Source organism: Haliotis cracherodii, unplaced genomic scaffold (assembly GCF_022045235.1).
Source record: "Haliotis cracherodii isolate W230 unplaced genomic scaffold, xgHalCrac1.p SCAF_6, whole genome shotgun sequence".
NCBI classification, from domain to species: domain Eukaryota; kingdom Metazoa; phylum Mollusca; class Gastropoda; order Lepetellida; family Haliotidae; genus Haliotis; species Haliotis cracherodii.
The window spans coordinates 48261641-48286025 of record NW_027266319.1 but is presented as its reverse complement, the minus strand read 5'-3'; the positions used below and the strand labels follow the sequence as shown (position 1 = coordinate 48286025).

Genomic DNA, 24385 nt, shown 5'->3' with positions numbered 1-24385 from the left:
GTGTAATATTAATCACCTATTATCATGGTGGCATGGGCTAGAAGAAAGGGCTTTCCTTAGTGGCTATGATGTAATGGACTGGTGCTTGATCTTGTGGAGTCCTTTTGGAAATGATTGCACCACCTTGGTGGGACTTTAGATGGAGCAGTCAGTGTGGCTAGAATTGGTAATGAGTTGCCATGGAAATGAGGGGTTCATAATTGATTAACAAGGCTTGTTAAAGTTGTCATATCAGCTAATTCATTTCAAATCAATATTGTTGAAGACAGATGAAGTTAATGGAACGTTAAGAGGAAATGAAATTTGTTATAATACACAATGATGTAAACACAACATTGTCTGTTTATTGGCCTTGTTTAATCTCGCATATTGTTTGGAGCTTAAGGATATGCAATATTTTCTAAGAAGGAGTACATTTTTTCAAGCACCATGGTAAAACAACTCCTCCTTTAACTGATAAGCCAGTCTTCCAAATGCAGTGTGCATATCAGGCCATAGCTTATCCATGGCTTTCACACCCCAATAGGCTAACACGAGACCCCGTCACAAGACCATCCGTATGGAAGGGGACACGGTAGTCAGTCTTACAGACCCTGAAACAAATATATCCAATACAGCCCATGCAAGTCTATAATAGAAAGTATAGATTACTGCAATCTTAGAGAGAGAGTCTCTGGGATCCTTTTTATTATATTTTATTTACATGATTTAACAAATTATTTTTTTTCTTAAAATATGTTGATTTCAGAATATAGTCTATCAAACCAGTGATGTAATCTTGAACCTTGTTACCACTAACGTGTGAATAGATGTTTCAAGTCAAGTCCAGAGGTCACTAGATGCCTCCTCAGATTGGTTAGATCCATTCATCTTCATTTATACAAGTAACATTCAAAACACATGAGTATGTTTACAAACTACTTGCTTCACTGCCAAGTCGGACCAGGGAGTAATATCGGCTGACACCATTCAACTGGATAAGACGTTGTTGTGCATGGTTACTTGGACAGTGTGAACTAAATTAAAGTATTTTTGTAAAAGTAAATTTGATACACATCCCCTCAAGATTTGAGATGATCCTGAATGTTGAGAATATGTTTATGGTAGCAGTGGGTTGTGAAGGGTGTGGGGTGTCCTACTCCCTTGTTACAGAACTGCCTGTCAACAGTATGTTTGTTTCAAGAACACAATTGTCATCACGCAAATCAGGGAGAGAGTGCATTGTTATTTTCTTGAACATGATGAAGTTGTACAGAAACTAATTGTAAACTGAACATCATGGGAATCATTAAGAAATTGTGTGTACAAATGGCAGATAGGCTGGGTAAGCCTCTAACAGAAATCTCAAAATAGATCTTAGCGCTAAGTAAAGAGTAACTCCCATACTTTAACAGACACTGATGATAGTGGAATAGGACCCTGTAGGGTTGCAATGATGATGATGATGATGATGATTTACATCGTTCTTCTCCACTTTACATTTATGGAATGGTATGTGTTTAATGACAGATAAGGGCAAATACTGAGTGGCCTCCAGAGATTGTATGAGGATATTTCAGAATTCTGGTAATCCTCTTTCAGATAAAGTCCCCCCCATTGTTCCAGCATGCAGTACAGACTGTGTATAACTACACAAGGTATTAGTGTCAGCCTGCTCATACACTCATCAGGAAGTAGGACTTTTCCAAGTGGTGGATTACGTATAATCTCCCTAATGAATGGATCAGGTTCTCAGGCTGTATGTCCTAGTCATGATTGTAAACCTGCAATTATCGGAACATTTATCACACACCTTGACCCATAAGTAAGCAAATTATGAAGGCTTATGAAGATAATCAGACTGACTCACAAGATATTAAAATCACTAAAACCTGCCAGAACTGGACACCAAGGAAACCTGTCACTTATAGGAAGTACAGTATTTGAGGTGTCCAGATAAATAAGAAAATACATTATCAGCTATCTTTGCTAACTATGTTTCATATAAACAGCGTAATGAATGATGTGCACTACACATGGTAATGAATAGTCAGTTATGGTACAAATCTCTCCAAGACCCTAGAGAATGAATTAAAAAAAGGAATCCAACTCAAGTCTGGAATGATTTGGTAAGTCTAGATGAAGAAATTAAGGATTGTTTTGTTATTGTTTTTATTTTGTAGATATATATATTTTTAAATAAGATAACTTTATATTCTGTTACTAAATGTCTCGTACAAATCCAGTGCTGAATTGCATAGGGAATTTGTGTATGTTAGGTATAGTACAAAACAACACAGTTTGGTTGAATAGCTATGATTCCATGTCAGGTTGATAAGAAACATTTCTGAGACCAAAAATTCTGCCTTGATAAAGCCAGCATGGAGCCAAGCATGAAAACCATTTGAGACAGATCCTCCCAGTGCTGCACATAAACAGCAACCCTGAGTCTCCCACAGTAATGGGTATGATCAGTGCTACTTTAGCCAGTGAAACCCTGACTGTGATGTGTGGACCTGTCTGTGTGATGTGTGGACCTGTCTGTGATGTGTGGACCTGTCTGTGTGATGTGTGGACCTGGCTGTGTGATGTGTGGACCTGTCTGTGATGTGTGGACCTGTCTGTGTGATGTGTGGACCTGACTGTGATGTGTGGACCTGGCTGTGTGATGTGTGGACCTGACTGTGATGTGTGGACCTGGCTGTGTGATGTGTGGACCTGTCTGTGTGATGTGTGGACCTGGTTGTGTGATGTGTAGACCTGGCTGTGTGATGTGTGGACCTGGCTGTGTGATGTGTGGACCTGGCTGTGTGATGTGTGGACCTGGCTGTGTGATGTGTGGACCTGGCTGTGTGATGTGTGGACCTGGCTGTGTGATGTGTGGACCTGGCTGTGTGATGTGTAGACCTGGCTGTGTGATGTGTGGACCTGTCTGTGTGATGTGTGGACCTGACTGTGATGTTTGGACCTGTCTGTGTGATGTGTGGACCTGTCTGTGTGATGTGTGGACCTGTCTGTGATGTGTGGACCTGTCTGTGATGTGTGTGATGTGTGGACCTGTCTGTGTGATGTGTGGACCTGTCTGTGATGTGTGGACCTGTCTGTGATGTGTGGACCTGTCTGTGATGTGTGGACCTGTCTGTGTGATGTGAGGACCTGGCTGTGTGATGTGTGGACCTGACTGTGATGTGTGGACCTGTCTGTGATGTGTGGACCTGTCTGTGATGTGTGGACCTGTCTGTGATGTGTGGACCTGGCTGTGTGATGTGTGGACCTGGCTGTGTGATGTGAGGACCTAGCTGTGTGATGTGTGGACCTGTCTGTGTGATATGTGGACCTGGCTGTGTGATGCCAGCATGGAGCCAAGCATGAAAACCATTTGAGACAGATCCTCTCAGTGCTGCACAGAAACAGCAACCCTGAGTCTCCCACAGTAATGGGTATGATCAGTGCTACTTTAGCCAGTGAAACCCTGACTGTGATGTTTGGACCTGTCTGTGTGATGTGTGGACCTGACTGTGATGTGTGGACCTGTCTGTGTGATGTGTGGACCTGTCTGTGATGTGTGGACCTGTCTGTGTGATGTGTGGACCTGTCTGTGTGATGTGTGGACCTGACTGTGATGCGTGGACCTGTCTGTGTGATGTGTGGACCTGTCTGTGTGATGTGTGGACCTGTCTGTGATGTGTGGACCTGTCTGTGTGATGTGTGGACCTGTCTGTGTGATGTGTGGACCTGACTGTGATGCGTGGACCTGTCTGTGTGATGTGTGGACCTGTCTGTGTGATGTGAGGACCTGGCTGTGTGATGTGTGGACCTGTCTGTGTGATGTGTGGACCTGTCTGTGTGATGTGTGGACCTGTCTGTGATGTGTGGACCTGTCTGTGTGATGTGTGGACCTGGCTGTGTGATGTGTGGACCTGGCTGTGTGATGTGTGGACCTGGCTGTGTGATGTGTGGACCTGTCTGTGTGATGTGTGGACCTGGCTGTGTGATGTTTGGACCTGACTGTGATGTGTGGACCTGTCTGTGTGATGTGTGGACCTGTCTGTGTGGTGTGTGGACCTGACTGTGTGATGTGAGGACCTGTCTGTGTGATGTGTGGACCTGTCTGTGTGATGTGTGGACCTGACTGTGTGATGTGAGGACCTGTCTGTGTGATGTGAGGACCTGTCTGTGTGATGTGTGGACCTGACTGTGTGATGTGTGGACCTGTCTGTGATGTGTGGACCTGGCTGTGTGATGTGTAGACCTGGCTGTGTGATGTGTGGACCTGGCTGTGTGATGTGAGGACCTGGCTGTGTGATGTGTGGACCTATCTGTGTGATGTGTGGACCTGTCTGTGTGATGTGTGGACCTGTCTGTGTGATGTGTGGACCTGTCTGTGTGATGTGTGGACCTGTCTGTGTTATATGTGGACCTGTCTGTGTGATGTGTGGACCTGGCTGTGTGATGTGTGGACCTGGCTGTGTGATGTGTGGACCTGGCTGTGTGATGTGTAGACCTGTCTGTGTGATGTGTGGACCTGTCTGTGTGATGTGTGGACCTGGCTGTGTGATATGTGGACCTGTCTGTGTTATGTGTGGACCTGGCTGTGTGATGTGTGGACCTGTCTGTGTGATGTGTGGACCTGGCTGTGTGATGTGTGGACCTGGCTGTGTGATGTGTGGACCTGGCTGTGTGATGTGTAGACCTGTCTGTGTGATGTGTGGACCTGTCTGTGTGATGTATGGACCTGGCTGTGTGATATGTGGACCTGGCTGTGTGATGTGTGGACAGTCAGTGAAACCCTGACACTGGACCTGTCTGTGTCATGTGTAGACAGTCAGTGAATTTTGACCCTCACACAGGACCTACAGGATGCTGAGGAGTGGCTCTAGTTCTTGCAGGATCAAGGTCCCACTGACGAGGTATCAGTTGATACCATTTAGAGAATCCAAGGAGAAATTGTTTATGCAAGTATTCAGCACAGTAACAAACAACTTTCTCAATGTTTTTGAGTACCTTCCCCAGATTAGCTGATACTTATTATTGCACTATCAACCCATGATTCAGAAGTGAGAAGACTTAAGGTGATCTTAACCTATAATTGTGCATCACCTGTGTTACAGTGAAGGGGCACCAGGCATAATTGTACCATAATAAGGCCACTGAATTAGCTGCCATGAAGTCACCGAGTACAAGAAAATAACAAAGAAACTTAAAAAAGACAACCTAATATTATCTGCTACAATTCCTCCAGGGCAACACATGTTATATAAAATTATAACTCAAACAGGACCATGTTATCACACATGACATAGCCTTTGTCTGTGAATCCCTAAACCAACTGACATCACACTGATGTTGATGTTGATGCTGTGTTGATGCTAATGCTGTGTTGATGCTGATGCTGTGTATGGGGAATACAGTACCTGCTGGGCTAACCCCCTGCCTCAGTTATTTTGATAGAGAATACTTGTGTTGACACAATGTGATATATATTGTAGGAGACGGTGCAAGGCTACAACAACGCGGTAACTTGATCATCTTCCCGGGGCAAGGGAGTAAAAGTCCAGTTTCCACCCTTGCGAAACTAGGCCTGAATCATGGAGTTATATTTTGGCTGCATTAACAAGTCTATGCATAATCCAATCAAAATTGCGTAATGACATCAACATTTGGTTCATAAACAACATGGCAGATTTCGGTCGATTGCCGGATTTGCAAAGCATGTGTACTGTCAACTGCGCATTGACAGATGTTTTCCAAATCTTTTCATGTTTTTAATCCAGATGCTCAAGTGATTTGATGTAAGACTTATTTTATTACAATAAAAATCTTGATTAATCAATCAGATCAACTTGAATGGGTGCTGCCATTTTGTTTAAAGCAAAATGCATGTGATATAAGAGGTGGAATCTGATTGGTCAATAGGAGGGACACAGAAAAGAGATAACTCATAATCTCCACTGGTGGTGCTATGATCAATCCACGAAATTTCAACCTAGTTCAGTGAGAAGGAAACTGGACTATAACAGTCAGTTAACTCCTTTAGCTCAGGAAGATGGCTTACTTCATACATATGTTTTGATAAGCTTGACCCAAGTGTGCACTTAAATCACCCGATACCTTTTTATGATTCAATATTAAAATGGTTTTACATCCAGACATGACTCTCCTTGTTGGAAGTTGTAGACACAGTGTTTGATATGAAGCACCACAATGAAGGTTTGCAGGGAGACAGACCTGGCTCCAGTAGCCCTTGGTTACTGGGAGTAAACTGGGGATTGGTTGGTCTCAATGGAGGTTGAATATAATGAGAAGGCAATGGATAGTTGATAGTGTGTCACCACACATCCTGGATAGTTGATAGTGTGTCACCACAATGTCTTGGATAGTTGATAGTGTGTCACCACAATGTCATGGATAGTTGATAGTGTATGTGTCACCACAACATCATGGATAGTTGAAAGTGTGTCACCACAATGTCATGGATAGTTGATAGTGTACGTGTCACCACAACATCATGGATAGTTGATAGTGTGTCACCACAATGTCATGGATAGTTTATAGTGTGTCCATGAACATCATGGATAGCTAAGGGTGTTGTTCCAACTGTCGACCATTGGTTGTCCTGTTCAAGACTTAATGGCCGCTATGGCACGCTCCTGCATAATGGACAGGTCACACGTATTCACATGAAACCATTGTGACCTACTATCCAATTTCTCAGGAAAGTAAGAGGATGTGAAACTGACCTGTGACGTCCAACCTCATCAGTATCAGCCAAGTATGCTGATTTATCCTGATGATCCATCAATACAGACATATCTACAAATATAACATATGTAAGCATGATTAACAGTTGGGTACATAATCACAGTCCAAAGTCTCTTGTTATAGGTAGAACCACCACCCACCACCACCACAACCCACCACCTGCGACCCCCAACCCCTGGGAGGGGGTAATTATTCTTCCTTTTCAGTTGGTATGAGACCTCCTGATTGTGGAGAGACTCACCTGATGGTAGCAAAAATAAATAGTTGTCCAAAACCATAAAGAAAATATTTCATGAATTAGTCGTACATCTGTTGGAAACAAATTATGAGATGGTTATATAATGTTTGTGTGAGTCAGGGCTGTATTGTCAAAAAATTTAAAACGTTTGTGTTAGATATTGATTTGTTTTGAGTGAGTCTCTATTTATTCTAACACTTCTTTGATAGTATTATTTTTCATTATTTCATCATCAGTCAAATAATGTTGGAAATGAAGTAAAAAAAGTATCTTGTGAAAGAATCCTTAGTTTACTTGTCCATCCCAAGTTTAATTAAAGGATATTTTTTTTATCAAAAGCCATTTACAAAGAAGCCCTTTAGATTTTTGTCTGAAATATAAAGTGAAAGAGGCAAGTTTTTGTCCAGTAACTGTTCTGAGATCACGTTTGTTGGTTTGCCCTACGATCCATTTGGGCTGACCACAATACAGCAAATGTTGACATTCACTGTCTATGTTTTCTGCAAAAACACCTTTGTTTTCATAGAGGACACTTTAACATTTGTCTGGTTTGACCTCTGTGTAACCGAGAATTCTCCATTGAGATCTGTAGTTTCAATCAGAATAGCTGTTGCTAAAAAATTCAATTAGAAGTCTTGTGATTGGCCTCGATCCATTTGCCTGTGGCAACAGTCTCAGACTGTGCTGTAGATAATTTCTACACGATTCATAATTTAGTACACTTGTTTCATGAAATCATGATTATATATTTTTCCAAAAATATACATAGTCTCAGGATTTCAGCCCCCAGCCTTCATCAGAGACAGTTGTCTAGTTTAGCACAGCATTATTCAAGATGTTTTTTCAGCAGTTGTCATGCGTATTGTGTTGTGCCAAAGGATTGTGTCTGAGTATTGTTTCAACCATAGAGAGAATTTCAGCTCAGCAGATATAATCATTGATAACTCATCAGAAAATACAGTCGGATCAAACTTGTATTGTTCATTGAACTGTTTTCAGATGGTATTGCTTTAAAACCTTTAATTACCAAAGACAGGGTTTCTCTGTTTCAATAGTTCTGCTATTCACAGTTGCTGACCTTTTGAAGTAAGAAGTGATGTTAATTTGGGTAAGAAAAAATCAAATGGCGAAAGTTGTGCTGGTATTGACACTTTATCAGAGACATAAAATTCAGGTGATCTTGTGGGCAATATGTGGACTCTTGCATAATGAAAACCATGTCTGGCTCTGACGTCAAGTGTCTCCACGGTAATTGAAAAGTCCCTCAATACCGTCATCTCAAGCCACTGTGGAACCAGAGATTTTTGTTGAAAATAGCAGCCCCAATTCTTTATTCACAAGATCATGGAGGATTTTCTGATTGTGTCTAACAATTAAACCAAATAGTCCCTAGTTAAGGCTCAAGTTTGATTTTCAGCAGCTGGCTATTCTGGAGGTGTTTCATGTAAAATATCAAAGTTCTTTTCCACCACAGTTTTGTGTCCGTCTTTGAATTTATTGATGTTACTTTGATGTATCCTTTTAGGTTGGACCGATTAGAAGTTTTCAGAGATGGCAGACAGTTCCCCAGAACCTCAATCACACTCAAAGCACAAAACAATAGTATCAGTATTGAATTTCACTTCACATGTAACTCTCTCGGTGGTTGTTCCCAAGTGTAAGAACATACTTATTGATTTTGTTCTGAAGATTTTGAGAAATTCAACTCAACAGTTTGGAATTCACCAAAACTCTAACTCTGGCGCTTAACCACAGACTTTGTGCCAATTCTTGAGTTCAGATAATATATTTTGTTGATGATAGTTCCATCTTTGTCATATGTGGGTCATAATTAATATAATCTTTCACCTCGAACAGTGAAAACAAAGAGCTTTAATTTGCTTATTGAAAACGTGTGCACAGTTCTCAATCAATGAACAAAATGGCTTCTTTAAATTTTTTAACTGAAGCAACTATTTGAGCATTTGAAACTTTTCTCTTATTTGAAGCAAAATATTATCCCGAGTTTTGGGGGGGTAGTAGGTGGTGTGATCGGCATGAGGAAGTTGTTTTATGCCAATATGTTAACACTGAAAGTCTAAGTTCATGTAGCATATGTGACCATCAGTGGTGTGATTGTGTTACAAGGAATATGAAATGTAGAGAATTGAGAAACACTTCAACACGGAAATTATTTAATTGTCAGTGGTAACATCCAGTTCTGCCCTATATATAGCTTGCAGTTTCCTGATGCTGGACTGTGAGCTGAAACAATACACTGTCCAATGTTTTGTGATGTTCATCTCTGCGAAAAAAAATATTTTGGAACAAGCTTAAAGGAATTTATTATTATTTTCATTAAGGCACGCATTAACAGAATGACATCTTATCGTCCTCCGGGTAAGTCCATATGATCAAAGTAGTTTTACAAAAATCCATTGGTATTGAAATTTTAAAGAACAAGTATACTGGGGACCACAGAGTCTGCATGATATTAGAAATGTGTCAAATGTAACTTGTAGAAATTGTTATGAAAGGTATCAGATGTGTTCATATGAGGGAAAGTCTAGACTTGATGTAACATTTAGGACAACACAAAGTGTATGCGTGCGCCTAAAACGTGTCAAAGAGGATATTGGAGCTTTTCAGGAAACATTTTTCCCATATCTGATCACGAACAAGCATTGTACCTAATAGGAAATATTGATAAAATCCAAACATACATTGAAAAATTTATCTTGGGTCACAGACATGCGACTCATACAGTTTTTACTGAACTGGCCTTTCTTAGTCGCCCAGTCACTCAGCTTTCCTAAGTATGCAAGTGCAGGACAGAAGAATGGCTAGCTGTCAGCCACTTGAACATGTCAGAGGAGTTTCAGGCCAATAAGTCCATGTTCTCTGTCTCTCAAATCTTCTTTTGGAGTCACAAAAATGGCCCTTACCCCTCCTTCGCCATCTTTTGAATAAAGATCAAGAATGAATTCAAGTTTTTTAATAACAGAAATAATGTTCTCTTTGCCTATTATTTGTTCATTGGCCTATCTCAACATGATGAAATCTTAATCCAGTGAACAAAATAATTCAAATGTTCTACGTTACTATATTTACGAAAAAACTTGAAGCATGAGAATGTCAGTGTGAGAGAGCTTATAATGTACCCCCATGACAGTTCCTAGTGGTCGCTGTAATGCTCAATCTCCAGTAAGTTATGAAGTAAGTCTGCTAAACTTACCAAGGTGAAGAAGTAATACTATGTGACGTTCATGAGGTACTGACATCACATTGGCTTAATGTCAAGTATGTGTGATGGTGTGACACACTTAGGGCTTGATAAGACCAACCTGTCACTCCTGCAGCAGTTTACAATATCTGCTAAGTGGATATATTTCAAGTGAGGCTGGTTGCCAGTCTGTGTGTAATCGCTGATGTAATTCCCAGGTGAAGATGGTATCTTGTAACATGGTGTATGAGAGAGGTGGTGGCATTTTGTGGGACGGCACTATATTATTAAAGGAGATTTACAGTAAGCTATAAATAAGGCATATTAAAACAAGTGTCTTGGAGGAAAAGATTCTAAGGACAAAATTTTGAAAAATCCCCGTTAAAATGTATTCCGGAAACTACCGAGAGTTGACGAGCAGAGTTGTCATCACGTGACCTAACGTCAAAGTGGACAGTTGACTTGGAGACGATCACCCTTTCTGTATAGTGTTTGGTGAATTACTAGCATTCGCCATAGCATCATCTGACCTAAAACATGTTTATCCATATTGATATGAGCCAGTTTTTAGTAAAAATAGAATTGACAGCAGCAAGGAAGATCTACCCAGTGAAGTCAGATGTCAACACGAAAGACTAGGGAACACAATCTGGTGTTAAAAGCTATCCTGATATTTCTAAACAAAATGGATGTTTATTAATACAAAATAATTTGTGAGACATTTAATCTTGTGTAAAATGTGCCATGTGTAGATTGACGCTATAATTGTCAAAACATTGTTTATTGTGTTATCTTATACCAAACAATTGGCATAGGGCTATTTAAGCTAAGTTTGTTTTCTATACAAATGAATGTTATGTGTTACAATTGTATTGTCAAGTGATGGTTGGTTCAGTTAATACTGCTGTGTAAAGTTATAATAATATGTACTTCACTGATCAATAGAGGGATATTTAGCACTACATGCACAGTGACTCTCCTCGTCTTGTGAAAAACATATCTATCATTATAACTTATGGACTACCATATATAAGAGAGAGACACAAACAAAGAATATAATTATTTATTTAACAACAAATAAATGAAATAAAACTGACAATATCACACTAAATATACCTGTCACATTATAATTTCTGTACAAATTTTCATCAAATTTACACTCATCTGACCTAAAACTGTTTTTTGTCAAACAATCACTTATCCTAGATTTAGACAGAAAATGACTGATATAAATCATCCATGGTGGATCCAGAGGTGGGATTCAGGGGGTTAAACCACCCAACCACCCCCTCCCTTCGAAATCCACAACCAGTAAAACTTCCCTCCCCACCGAGGGTGAAAACAAAAAATCTGGATCCGCCTCTGAGTATTTATAGTCGATATAAACATACATGTATTTCCAATAAAAAATGACACACAAATACATTTTCACATTGACATTTATAGTAAAGTTATTCCTGAAATAAATACATGTACTTGATATTTTTTATTTTTCATTTGTCATGACCAAGACATCTTCATTTATGCCATCTGTGCTGTTTTCATATTTAAAAAGGGGTGTTTATAATGGTCGTGGTGGTAAGTATAATGTGTTTGTATTCTTTTTTAAAATGAGGACTCAATTTCAGGACTTCCATTTCCCTCCACGCTGACATTGCTTTATCCAAACTTTCCTCCTTGATAAATCTGCCTTTTCAATGTTTTTTTTCAATAGATATCCTTTAATGTACTGTTCTTTAGGGTTTGGGTAAAATTGAGATAAGCCTATCCCTAACCCTAACCCAACCCTATTCCTGAACACAACCCTAAGCCTAACCCTATTAACACTAATCCCCACCCTGTCCCTAACCTAGAGCCTAACTCTATTCCTGACACCCAGGCTTAAACCCTAACCTTAATCCTGAATCCAACCCAACCATTTACCCTAACCCTAACCCTAACCCTAACCCTAACCCTAACCCCAACCCTAACCCTAGCCCTAGCCCTAGCCCTAACCCTAGCCCTAGCCCTAACCCTAGCCCTAACCTAGCCCTAGCCCCAACCCTAACCCTAACCCTAGCCCTAGCCCTAGCCCTAGCGCTAGCGCTAGCGCTAGCGCTAGCCCTAGCCCTAACCTAGCCCTAGCCCCAACTCTAACCCTAACCCTAGCCCTAGCGCTAGCGCTAGCCCTAGCCCTAACCTAGCCCTAGCCCCAACTCTAACCCTAACCCTAGCCCTAGCGCTAGCGCTAGCCCTAGCCCTAACCTAGCCCTAGCCCCAACTCTAACCCTAACCCTAGCCCTAGCGCTAGCGCTAGCCCTAGCCCTAACCTAGCCCTAGCCCTAGCCCAAACCTAGCCCTAGCCCTAGCCCTAACCCTAACCCTAACCCTAACCTAGCCCTAGCCCTAGCCCCTAGCCCCTAGCCCCTAGCCCTAGCCCTAACCTTAACCTAGCTTCAGCCATATTCCTAGCTGATTCATTAATCTTGACAGTATCACTGATCTAAATGTTAGAACACATTGAAATACTACTAAGATATCTTCATACGTTTTGTTGGAGTTAATTCATGGGAATGATACATTAATTCTAGTGGCCTAGTTTGGCAATTTGGGTTAGCCATGATTCCATCTTTAAACTGTGGGACAGATTCTTCCTTTCTACACAGTATGAGACTGATCAGTTTATTTTAGACATGATGAAGGTCATCACTGGTTGGTATATCGGAGAGATGGCACTGGTGTGAAGTGGTCTGATCTTGTGTATGTGTTCTCACAGTCGTGTATGCAGGGCATATGTTCCCAGCGTATTTCATAGCTGTAAGTTTACTGCATCATGAGCCAGCATGGGGTATTTAACAGCAGTCAGTATAACCTGGCATACAACCTTATTGAAAACAGGTGGATGATTTGAGAAACTTTGGAATTGTATTAGATGAAGCCAATAAAGATAATGTGTTTTTAGTGCACCAACCAATAATTTCACTTATGGCACATGTGTAAATCACTTAGTAGATGTCAGGATATCAACTGGCAGTCTCACGTGTAAATTTCCAATTGACAGCAAAATGTTACTTCCCAACCCACATCTCCATCTTTGTCAGGGGATTTGATGTAATTTTTGTTTTATATATTTTGAGTGTTAATCTTATATTGCTTTCTACAAAGTAAACATCACATTCTCACGCCCTGTCGTCTAAGGCCCTGCAATTCACTTGGCAGATTTGCAGCCCTTGGGCATGCCAAAAACCTATGATTTTGGGTTCAAAACCTGGTTTGCCCCGATCATGTTTCTTTGTTTGTCAGCACCATACCCGTGCTCATGGGTTTCACTAAAGTGGTAAACGTCTGAGACCTGCATCACTTCGGGCTTTCCTCCACATGAAGCTGCCTTGCTGTGATATTACTGGAATACTGTTCAAATCGGTGTTAAACTCAACTGCTCATATTCTTCAACCCTAGTCGTAAATTGTGTTTGAGTAAAAACATACATAATTTCTTACATTCTGGGCATCATGGAGTTCCCACCTGTGTGGAACAGACATCAGTATTAGGTAATGCTCCCAGTTCACATCAAGACGTTTCAACCTGATGCTAATGAAGCTTGATTGAAGAGGTAACACTAACGAACTCCTATACTATATGGTACGACACTAATGACTTCAATCCATACTTTGCACACAGTGTTCTGAAATGAGTGCTGCTGATTCTAGGGTATTAAACACAGTCTTCATCATGTTTATAATGACACGCTTCATCCTCATCAATGACGTCTTACCTCACAATCAGGAGATGCCGAGTTTATGGCAGCAGTAGACATACATCTTGTCTGGCTCAGCTAGGTGGGGATGTCATTTGTAGGAGGCTGCTTTTAACAGTATGTAGACAATATTAAGAATTTATGGCATTTTGAATCAAATTATTAGAAATTAGAAATCATGAAAGTAACATGAAACATGAAATCATCAATGGATACAGTGTTCTCAATGCTGGAGATCATTGGAGTCATCATTATTTGTAGTGCAACAAATGTGCTGCACATGGGGTGATCATTATTTGTAGTGCAACAAATGTGCTGCACATGGAATGATCATTATTTATACTGCAACAAATGTGCTGCACATGGAATGATCATTATTTGTACTGCAACAAATGTGCTGCACATGGGGTGATCATTATTTGTACTGCAACAAATGTGCTGCACATGGAATGATCATTATTTGTACTGCAACAAATGTGCTGCACATGGGGTGATCATTATTTGTACTGCAACAAATGTGCTGCACATGGAGTGATCATTATTTGTACTGCAACAAATGTGCTGCACATGGAGTGATCATTATTTGTACTGCAACAAATGTGCTGCACATGGGGTGATCATTATTTGTACTGCAACAAATGTGCTGCACATTACGAGCTATAAGGAAAACTACCCAGAGTGATATGCATATATGCCCATGTCAGGACCTCATAAAGCATAACTACGTTTAGATTACATCACAATAGCAAATCAGACTGTTGTCATGCCGGCCCTTGATAAGCCTTTATGTCCAACATTGTGATGAGGAGCAGGTTATGGCCCCAACTTAGCTGTCAGTACATCAATCATTTTCATTTATGGTACACAAAGATAGGGACTTGTAAAGTACTTTCCTAATTCCCTATGATGAAATATATATTTAATAAAGATGATGAAATGTGCACGTCAGTGGCTGATATTTACGACCTGGGGAACAGAGTGTGCAGCATGTTTTTGCTTGTGTTGTGTGGCTCTTCTTGAAGGTACTCGTATATATAACTCCATTATACATCTTTTTATGACACGCAGGTACAGATGGGGCGTACAGCATCTTGCCAAGATGAATGCTGATGTGTTATGCAAAGTCAGTTGCAATAAAAACTCATACGTTGCAATCATAGGTGAAGCATTTGACTGATCCGACATACGAGTATCCTAGACGAGCAGTGGCATGACATACAGATATATTATGGACCAGGATCTTGGTAGCAGGATGTATTCATAAGAGATAATGTATTGTGACGTGTGATGTCCGTGGGGGATTTTCCCACATGCACAAAACATATTCATTTAACAAGGAGAAGGATGATGCTTGTACATTCATGTACAACTGGTTAATGATGATATGACGTCACAACTTATTCATTATTTGTATGCCTGAAAAAGTCATTGCTTTAGTAATACCTATATTTTGATATTTTCACTTGTTAATTCGAAAAAACTACTGATATTCCAATGATTACATGTAACAGCCAATAAACATGGTAAGTTGGTCATGGTCATAGAGTCACAACCAGGGTAATTTCTTCTCTTTTTTGAGGAAAAAGGATAATTAGAGTCTGAAAAAATACATGCGTTTGTTGTTGCCTTAGTAACTTGTCTGATCCGTTGACCAGCACCTCTGTGCAGCTTGATGCTGGGGCTCCAGAAGCTTCGTCCCCCTGGTCCATGTATTACAATGAAATCAGGCATGTATTATACACATGTACTCAAAACTCTGAAATATTCATGATGAATTTTTAAATTTTTCTTATGACCTGGAAATACAATGTAGTTTTGCATGAAGTCAGTTTCCTGGTGCATTGATACGAATTGAATACGATTTATTACTGCATTTCTGATGCATATCAAGCTGGTTTTACAGGGACCTGCCCACACCCACTGGGTACAATCTCACACCAGGCCAGCCAGGCCTGTTTCAAGGAAGCCTGGTATAGATCATGTGTCGTGAACTTGAGAGTTATACAACAGTTTACAGTGGGGTGCTGTTAGTTGGAAGAACAATGAGGTATCTCTGTCATAACTTACTCTGGTCGTAAACCTGTTAACTGACAGCATGTCATATAGAGACAGCAAGTTTATGATTAAATACCAGCAGGCCTCCAACCATCTCTTTTTGCAGTCCATACTGTCACAGGTCTCACAGGGAGAAAGATGTTTTCGTTTACGCTGGTCATTCTTGCTCATATATATTTATACACATTATACAAGGTTAGAGATCCTTCACAATGCATTGCTTGACAATGTAATTATCAGTCCTGAAGGTTTCGTTGTTCTATATTGATTTTGTATTAGTGATGGATAACGTTTCACAACTGCCAATCTGTACCATCCCTTCACAATACATCAGGCCATCTGGGTTTAGGTATATTGATGAAAGCCAGGTTGTTCAAAAAGACATGGCTGAGTTTTGTAACATGTCAATCTGCTGATGTTTTAAATGCTTTTTATGTCTTAATGTCATCTGGTTACATTTCTAAATACAGTCGAACCTCATTGTGTCGAACTCGTGGGGACCTTGGAAAGTTCTGTTTAATTTTTTTGAATAGATAGACATGAGGGGAATTTAATGGGTTATTTTATATACTTGAGACTTTCAAATGAATTTGAGACAACCCACGAATTCGACACATCCAAGTTTGACACAACGAGGTTCGACTATATCCAACTCTGCAAATTGGCAGTGTAGATGACTGACTGACTGACTGCAGACTGACTGACTACAGTGTCTGTCTGTCTGTCTTTCTGCAGTGTCTGTCTGATTGACTGTCTGTCTCTATGTCTGACTGTCTGTCTGCAGTGTCTGTATGTCTGTCTGTCTGCAGTGTCTGTCTGTCTGCAGTGTGTCTGTCTGTGGGATAACTGCATCATGTGGTGATGCAGGGGAAGCAGATCACGCCATTGATTAACTTGAACGGAAGCAAGCCACAATGACTAATCAAGCACTAGGGACATCAGAAGTGTGTGTGTGTTGGTTATAAAACTAGCATTGGTAGTCACAAAATAGTCATTGATAGTACTTGGCTTCATTAGTCATCATTAGTGACTCAGGACTGTAGTCAGCTTGTAAAACCAAGTTTGAATCCTGTAGGTCTGAAGTAAATCTAGTTCCTCATCTGAAGTAAATCTAGTTCCTCATCTCAAGTAAGTCTAGTTCCTCATCTCAAGTAAATTTAGTTCCTCATCTCAAGTAAGTCTAGTTCTTCATCTGAAGTAAATCTAGTTCCTCATCTCGAGTATATCTATTTCCTCATCTCAAGTAAATCTAGTTCCTCATCTCAAGTAAATCTAGTTCCTCATCTCAAGTAAGTCTAGTTCCTCATCTGGAGTAAATCTAGTTCCTCATCTGGAGTAAATCTATTTCCTCATCTCAAGTAAATCTAGTTCCTCATCTCAAGTAAATCTAGTTCCTCATCTCAAGTAAGTCTAGTTCCTCATCTCAAGTAAGTCTAGTTCCTCATCTGGAGTAAATCTATTTCCTCATCTCAAGTAAATCTAGTTCCTCATCTGAAGTAAATCTAGTTCCTCATCTGAAGTAAGTCTAGTTTCTCATCTGAAGTAAATCTAGTTCCTCATCTCAAGTAAATCTAGTTCCTCATCTCAAGTAAATCTAGTTAGTCTGAACTAAATGTAACTAGTATGAAGTAAATCTATTAGTCTGAACTAAATTTAACTAACCTGAACTAAATCTAGTTCGTCATAACCTTGCACTGTTCTAGTGAAAATATTTCTACGGACAAGAACATAAAAATTAATGGTTGAGGCCAATCCTTCAAATTATTGTCTAGGATGAAGAATTAACTAGGTACATTTTTATCATGATTTTTGATCATGGTATACCCCGTCACATTAAATATTCTTGCCGAAATACTTCCTTGTTTGTTTAAAGTAAAGGATATGGATGTACATGCTATTTGATTGCATTGTTCCTACATTTAGTATGGTTAGTTATCAGCTAAACGTTTTTCCTTGTCGTGACAAATACTGATATATAACTTTCCCGAATCAGATAACCTCAAGATTGGCATGAGGGGCAGTGGGGTAGCCTAGTGGTTAAAGCGTTCGCTCGTCACGATGAAGCCCCTGGGTTTGATTCCCCATGGGTACAATGTGTGAAGCCCATTTCTTGTGTACCCTGCCTTGATATTGCTGAAATATTGCTAAAAACGGGGTAAACCCAACTCACTCATTTTTTTCACTCATTTTTTTTTGCGTGGAATAACAGTCTGGCTAAGGTTCTGAAATGTCCCAAGCCCGACTGGCTACTGAAATTTTAATGATGCACACCTCTTAGTTTATCAAAATATAATTTGTTTTCTGTTTCTGTGGATCAACACGACCATAAAAGTTATAAATCCATAACAAATCAAGATTCTGCAGTTACTCCACTTCATAATATTTGAATCATGTTTCGCAATGAGGTTTTACTTTATTGAAACCTTCACCGAATCAAATTTCTGGAAAAATATAGTGTCACATATTAATGCTAGTGAAATTTGAAATTGGCTAGTAACTATTTAGGCTAGGTAGCACACCTGTGCAGCAATATTATGCTGCCTATAGCTTGAATATTGAGGAGTGTGACATTATTCAACAAACAAACAATACAAACTTGGTTGGTATTTAATTTCTAGCTCCAATACCAGTAAATAACCTGATGAGATCAGTCACAAATAGTTTACAGTGAGTCACAGCACTTTGTTAGTGAGAGAAGTATTCAGGGAAACAGCACATATTTTAACAAAAGGATGTATGATTCATATGTGGAATTTCTGATTCATAACGGCAGTGTTGAATGACAATAAATGTTTAAGGAAAATAGTACATAAAAATACATTCCTGTTCTTTAAAACATTATTTTTGTTGAATATGGTCCAGAGTCAATCTCAATCTGATGTTTTGTATGTGCCGAAGAATGTAGCAGGCTGCTTCCACTGATGACCTTTTCCTGATTATCAATAATATTTTGTGGAAGACTTTAATACAAAGTTCTTTTTATTTGAATATCAATATTTATCAATATTACTTCATGATTGTATAGCTGGTTAGAACATTATTCATAAAGCTACTTTCCTCAAATGTACTGAGAATTTTTCTACTTGTGTATTTGAAAAGGACTCAGTAAGTGTATGTAACTGATAAAATCCACTCTAACAAGAGATGACAGAAGGCCGGAAGGAATATAATTGAACAAACCTTTCATAAAACAATAGTGAAATCTTGGTACAAGTATTATACAAACATGTAATACCATTGACACTGTACTTCAATGAGAGTTCATCTCATTTTGACAGCCAACCAAAGTATAAACTCAGATATCACATTTAATTGAGGAAGTTTTCCTTGTTGAGGTACTCAGAATGTGTAACAATCTCTTTATTCTGCTGAGTATATTGAACACAGAACACACAACACGGCCAAATCCACATTCAAAGGCTGGCTTTCAGATGCTGTAGTCAGTGGCATAAACCCAACATTTAGAAATCTATTCACCCCTGGCATACTGCCTTTTCCCGATTGATTCTCAAATGAATATAGGGTTATTACAGTCTTTCTGTTATTTGTGTGTATTGTGTGTAATGGCATACTTCCCTGGTGTGTTCCATGTCAGAGTGGCAAGCTTGTGGTAGGAGGTGATATGATTGTACCCCAGGAGCTTGTCAAAAATGTCGTGTATAGAACGTTTCTGTTTATTCCATAAATTTCATACTGACAGCAATCTCTGTTTTTCTAGAGCCCATCGCTTGAATCAGTGAAGTTGTCAGTTAAAGGTAGACATACGTGGCTGTTGATTGCATGGAATTTAAATAATGAAAGCTCTCCCCTCAATGCCATTGATCCTTATTTCAACTGCTCCACAGCATCAACGGGAAAGAGGTTAATTTTCAGGAACCATCAATGGGAATTAATGGCTTATTGTAATCACTGTGTTGTGATGTTGTGTGTGTCATGGTCAGCCGACTGGTCAGCGTGGCCGCTGGAGATCTGCCAGTGTACTCTGGGTCTCTGTGATATAGGTGAAATAGGGCACATTCCTAGGTAGACACCATATGGTATAGCAGTCAATACTGCGTAAACATATACACTGCAATATAGTGCTTGACTGGGCCTATGCAATCAGGTACACATGCAGTGGACATTGAACTTCCTGTATAGAGTATATGTCTGTGGGACATCGCCTGGGACTTCCCAGTAAGTAATCTTATCGTTCAGTATCACATGTGGGTTTGCTGTTCTAATTTCACATCGTAAATAAACGTAGCACGTAGATGGATTGTCAAAACTGTGACCTATTTCTTATCACTAGTAAATCTTGCTATGGCAAATCCACAAACATGATGAATAATGAAGAAATTTGATTTTGTAATTCTGTGACTACCTGACAAGGATTGTTCGTGGGATAATGCAGACAGGAGATGGAAGCAGTCAGTATCCCGTGTCACTGACTGTAGTGGGCTCACCGTGGGAGGGAGGGCATATACTGCACAGAATATCAACATATTTCAATTTGGATATCTTTTTATGAAATATTATGTTAAAGAAACATATACTGGCTTGTATTTGTGAAAATGAGAAAAAAGGGTGAAAAAGTGAAAATAGGGTATAGATTTTACTGGTTGTTAAACTTTCGTCCGGTTGCTTAATCTTTGTTAATTTCAACTCTGTGTTTGAAGAAGGCCCCTTGGATGTGAGAGACATGCTGCAGGAATGTGTTGGTCTAAAGCACTGAGATGCTTGGCTCCCCCTCCGACTCCTAGTCATGTAGTATGTTGAGGTTAGCTAATTATGGTCGTGTTATTTTAGGATTTTCTGTTGCATTCACTCATGTTATTGAACTCCAAATTAGATGGTATATTTATAAAATGTCAAATGGAACTCTCTATATTTATATAGAGATGACAGAAAGATTCCTTTCAGATTGTATGAGATTGAGATTATACACAAAGTAACACATTCCACAAAGAAACATGTCAATTGTTGTAAAGGCATTATGAAAACAGTGCGCAGCTTCATGCAGAATTGACCATGTGTATTCCTGCACCATGTGCCCTCCATTTCATAAGGATAGCTCATGGAAAATTACATAAAATCCATTGTCAATCCTAAATATAGTTACAAGTAGGTGTTCGGCTGATCTCTAAGTTATCAGTAATGTCCATTGGGTGCTCATATCACATCCTTGCTCCTTCACATCAAGGACGTGCATGGAGAGTTTGAGGTTGTTGAAAAATGAATTCTCGGAAAGAGAAAATAGTTGATAATGTGTATTGAAGTGTAGACGTCATGAATTGAATGTCGCCGATAGTGTTGGCAGGATGCGGGGAATTCATTCAGCAAGCAGGAAGATAATAAAGTACAATGTTATGTCAGAGATGAGTGTGGCAAGCAGGTACAGGGGCACATAGTGTACTCAAGCATGTTCACAGTTGACAGATACATGGGGGGGACTTCTTCACTGTTTGTACGACATAGATAAGGTAAGTGTTTGTCGGCCACATTATGCTATGGGCATGTTATTATTTAGTAGAAGGAGGATCTCGTTTGACCAGATGTAGAAGCCAACGTGTCTATCAACAAGGATCTATATTCTGGAGTGAAAGGACTGTTTGTTGCAGTGAGTAGTGGTGGATATTGACATGTAGCTCCTGCCACTTCAGGATCCTAAATAATACTTGTATAAATATACAATGGACAATATATTTTTTACATTTTATGTTTGTTTTGAGTGAAGGAGGAACTATAGTTGTCCCTATTGTGTGTGCACTGTTTGTTTGTGAATACACATGTCGAGTTCTGAATTTGGCCAAATTAATTCTTTTCCCCCCTTTAAAGTGTAAGAAACAGTGTTGAGGAATTGTACAATGTTAAAAAAATATAATTGATTCATTATAGGATGTTTGTATCTGTAGAAAGGATGTTTCGTTGTCTCAGACTGGTACAGGACATGGAGGTTCCTAGGATTGCTTAGTACGTAGTAACTATACATCATTCATGTCTGTTTCATTGTCAAGATAATAAGTAATTACTCATCAATATGTTATTAATCATGTCACTTATGTTCACTCATGTCAGTGGCGACTATATGTTGTTTTTGTGAGAAAGACATCTGATGTAATTACAGCTGAACAACATTGTAGAATATTTAAGTAGGTCTATGACCCAAAATTGAATCCCCAATAGAACAACCACTGGTTTCCCTATGAATCACAGCCTATTTCCGACTGATGCCACTTGCCCCACAACTAACACAATACAGACGCTATTATCTCCGCCTCTCAGTGCCTCCTCTAAGAGAGGGGCTTCACAATCAGACGCTCACTTTGTGCATGTGCATGTCAGAGAAAGAAAAGGGTCACGCAAATGCATGTGATGTGTGTTTTGAGTTAGCTGACACAGATTGGATGTGTTTCGATGGATACTATTTCCCTGTAAACTAAACAGGTATGTCCATTAGTCGAGGAAGAGAATTTCAAGTAATCCTTTGATGTTGTGATTATCCGACCCGGCCCATCAGGTAAGCTGATCGTTTCAGTAAACGTGATAAGTGTGTCACAGACGTGTGCTGGGATGAGAGATACTTTACAATGTGTTCATCATGGATGCGAAGGAAATTTTTTGATAAATATTGTCATTTTAATAGTAATAATGATGAGGTCATACTTCTTTTTCCAGTTCCTTCAAAGCCGAAATTTTTGGAGCGGATAATTACCAGTGCAAAGAAGTCCGGGGTAAAGTCTGGAACTAACGGGTTGATACAGGGGGACTGTGCTGCAGGGGATACTGTCAATGAGGTTGCAGCAGACGACACATGTGCACGAGCCGTCTGCTCAGCTGAAGACCATACTGACTCAGATTTTCCCGAGTCGTTGGATGGAGAGACTGACTGCTCAGAGGGTTCCATTACCCCAACAAATTCATCAATAACCAGCTCCCCACCCTGTCACCCCCGAGGAACATGGTCCACGCCCAGCTCTCCTCTCCGGTCAGGAATTGTGCAAAAAAGGTGTGAAAATTTTCAGCGACTTTACAATGTAGTACATGATAGTCCCCCTCTGCAACGTAAGTCATCATTGTGTCATATTCAGAAGGGCCACCAGTCAACCCCGACATCACCAAGCATTGAATGTAAACCTATTTGTGGTCCTCATGATCAGGTAGATAAGTTTGACAGACTGATTAAAAGTTACTATAGTATTTCCAGGGATGAAAAGTTTGCCAAAACAGTGATGTCACGAGGATACGTACGTGCGTTAGTTGAGCGGATTAATAGTACCCAGGGCACGTTAGAACATGAAGGGTCTGACTTCGAAGATGAGGACACATGTACCGATAAAGATAATGTTGATCTGTCAGAACAGACCTGTGAAACCCCTCTGCCAAAAGAAAAACCACCAGTGAAGTCGCCCAAACCTCACTTAGAAAAGTCATCCTGTGAAAATGGAAAATCCAAACCAAAGTTAAAATTACCCAATTCAGAGAAGGGGGATAATGCCTGTCTGTGTAGAATTGGACCCCGATCCTCGAATAAATCACCAGTGTCAAAATCATCGAAAAAAATCTCTCCATGTGACAGTGTGAAAAAGCCTGTTGTGAATGGCAGTTGCGAGTGTGGAGAGGAGGATTCAGGATTCAATGTGGAAGGAGGATGTGGGCAACCTATGAGTCCGGCGGAGTTGTTTGACTCAAGTTGGTCTGAGTCGGATATGAGTTTTGAAGATTTCAGTGAGGAAAGTGATACTGAGGACAAAATTTTTGAGACTTTTGAAAAGAAGGTAAGTACTTTGTCTAGATATATCAGAGAGAGAGAGAGAGAGAGAGAGAGAGAGAGAGAGAGAGAGGGGGGGAGGGAGAGAGAGAGAGAGAGAGGGGGAGAGAGAGAGAGGGGGGGGAGAGAGAGAGAGGGAGAGAGAGAGAGAGACTGTCCATTCTGTCCCAAATGAAGGCTTCATAAGGTCAGTATCCCGGATTTGCAAGTATATACATAATATGTATATTTTATTGGACTTTAATCAAATGTAGGAGATTCACGCTGTGTTAACTGTGGGACATTGAACCTGGTACAGTACATGTGGGTTGAGGTCAAACAGTCCAAGATGGCCGTGTCCAGTTCTAGTTGACAGACACTGATGAAGGCAGTCACAGAGAGGAATACAGAAACTGTATAACTGGTTAAGCTAGATGAAAATAGGGAAGATGTTTTGTATTCCTTGAAGATTATGTCAGAATCAGCACCATACCTATGACATTTCAGTATGATCATTAGAGATAAAGATAGATGGTGACATATCACGATCTGTCCATGTAATTACAGACTTCAGGTAAATACCCACAACTTGATGTTTGTGTCAGTTCAGGTTATAGTCCACATTTCTTTTGATGGAAGAAATAATGTTGTGTTTGCTTAGCAAAATAAGTGGAAATAGTTGTA

At 40.0% G+C, this 24385-nt stretch overlaps 1 protein-coding gene across 3 annotated transcripts in view; it reads left to right on the top strand.

Moving 5' to 3' along the window:
- LOC139444821 (FYVE, RhoGEF and PH domain-containing protein 1-like) overlaps window positions 1-24385 on the top strand; it is a 72170-nt gene that overhangs the window by 1958 nt on the left and 45827 nt on the right. For 2 of the 3 annotated variants that reach the window (XM_071225790.1, XM_071225789.1), the window contains exon 2: window positions 22630-23729. In XM_071225790.1, coding sequence (XP_071081891.1) covers window positions 22630-23729 — 1100 coding nt within the window. Of the gene's footprint in view, window positions 1-20063; window positions 20149-22629; window positions 23730-24385 lie in introns of those variants that run through there. The other variant, XM_071225788.1, reaches the window with a different exon arrangement.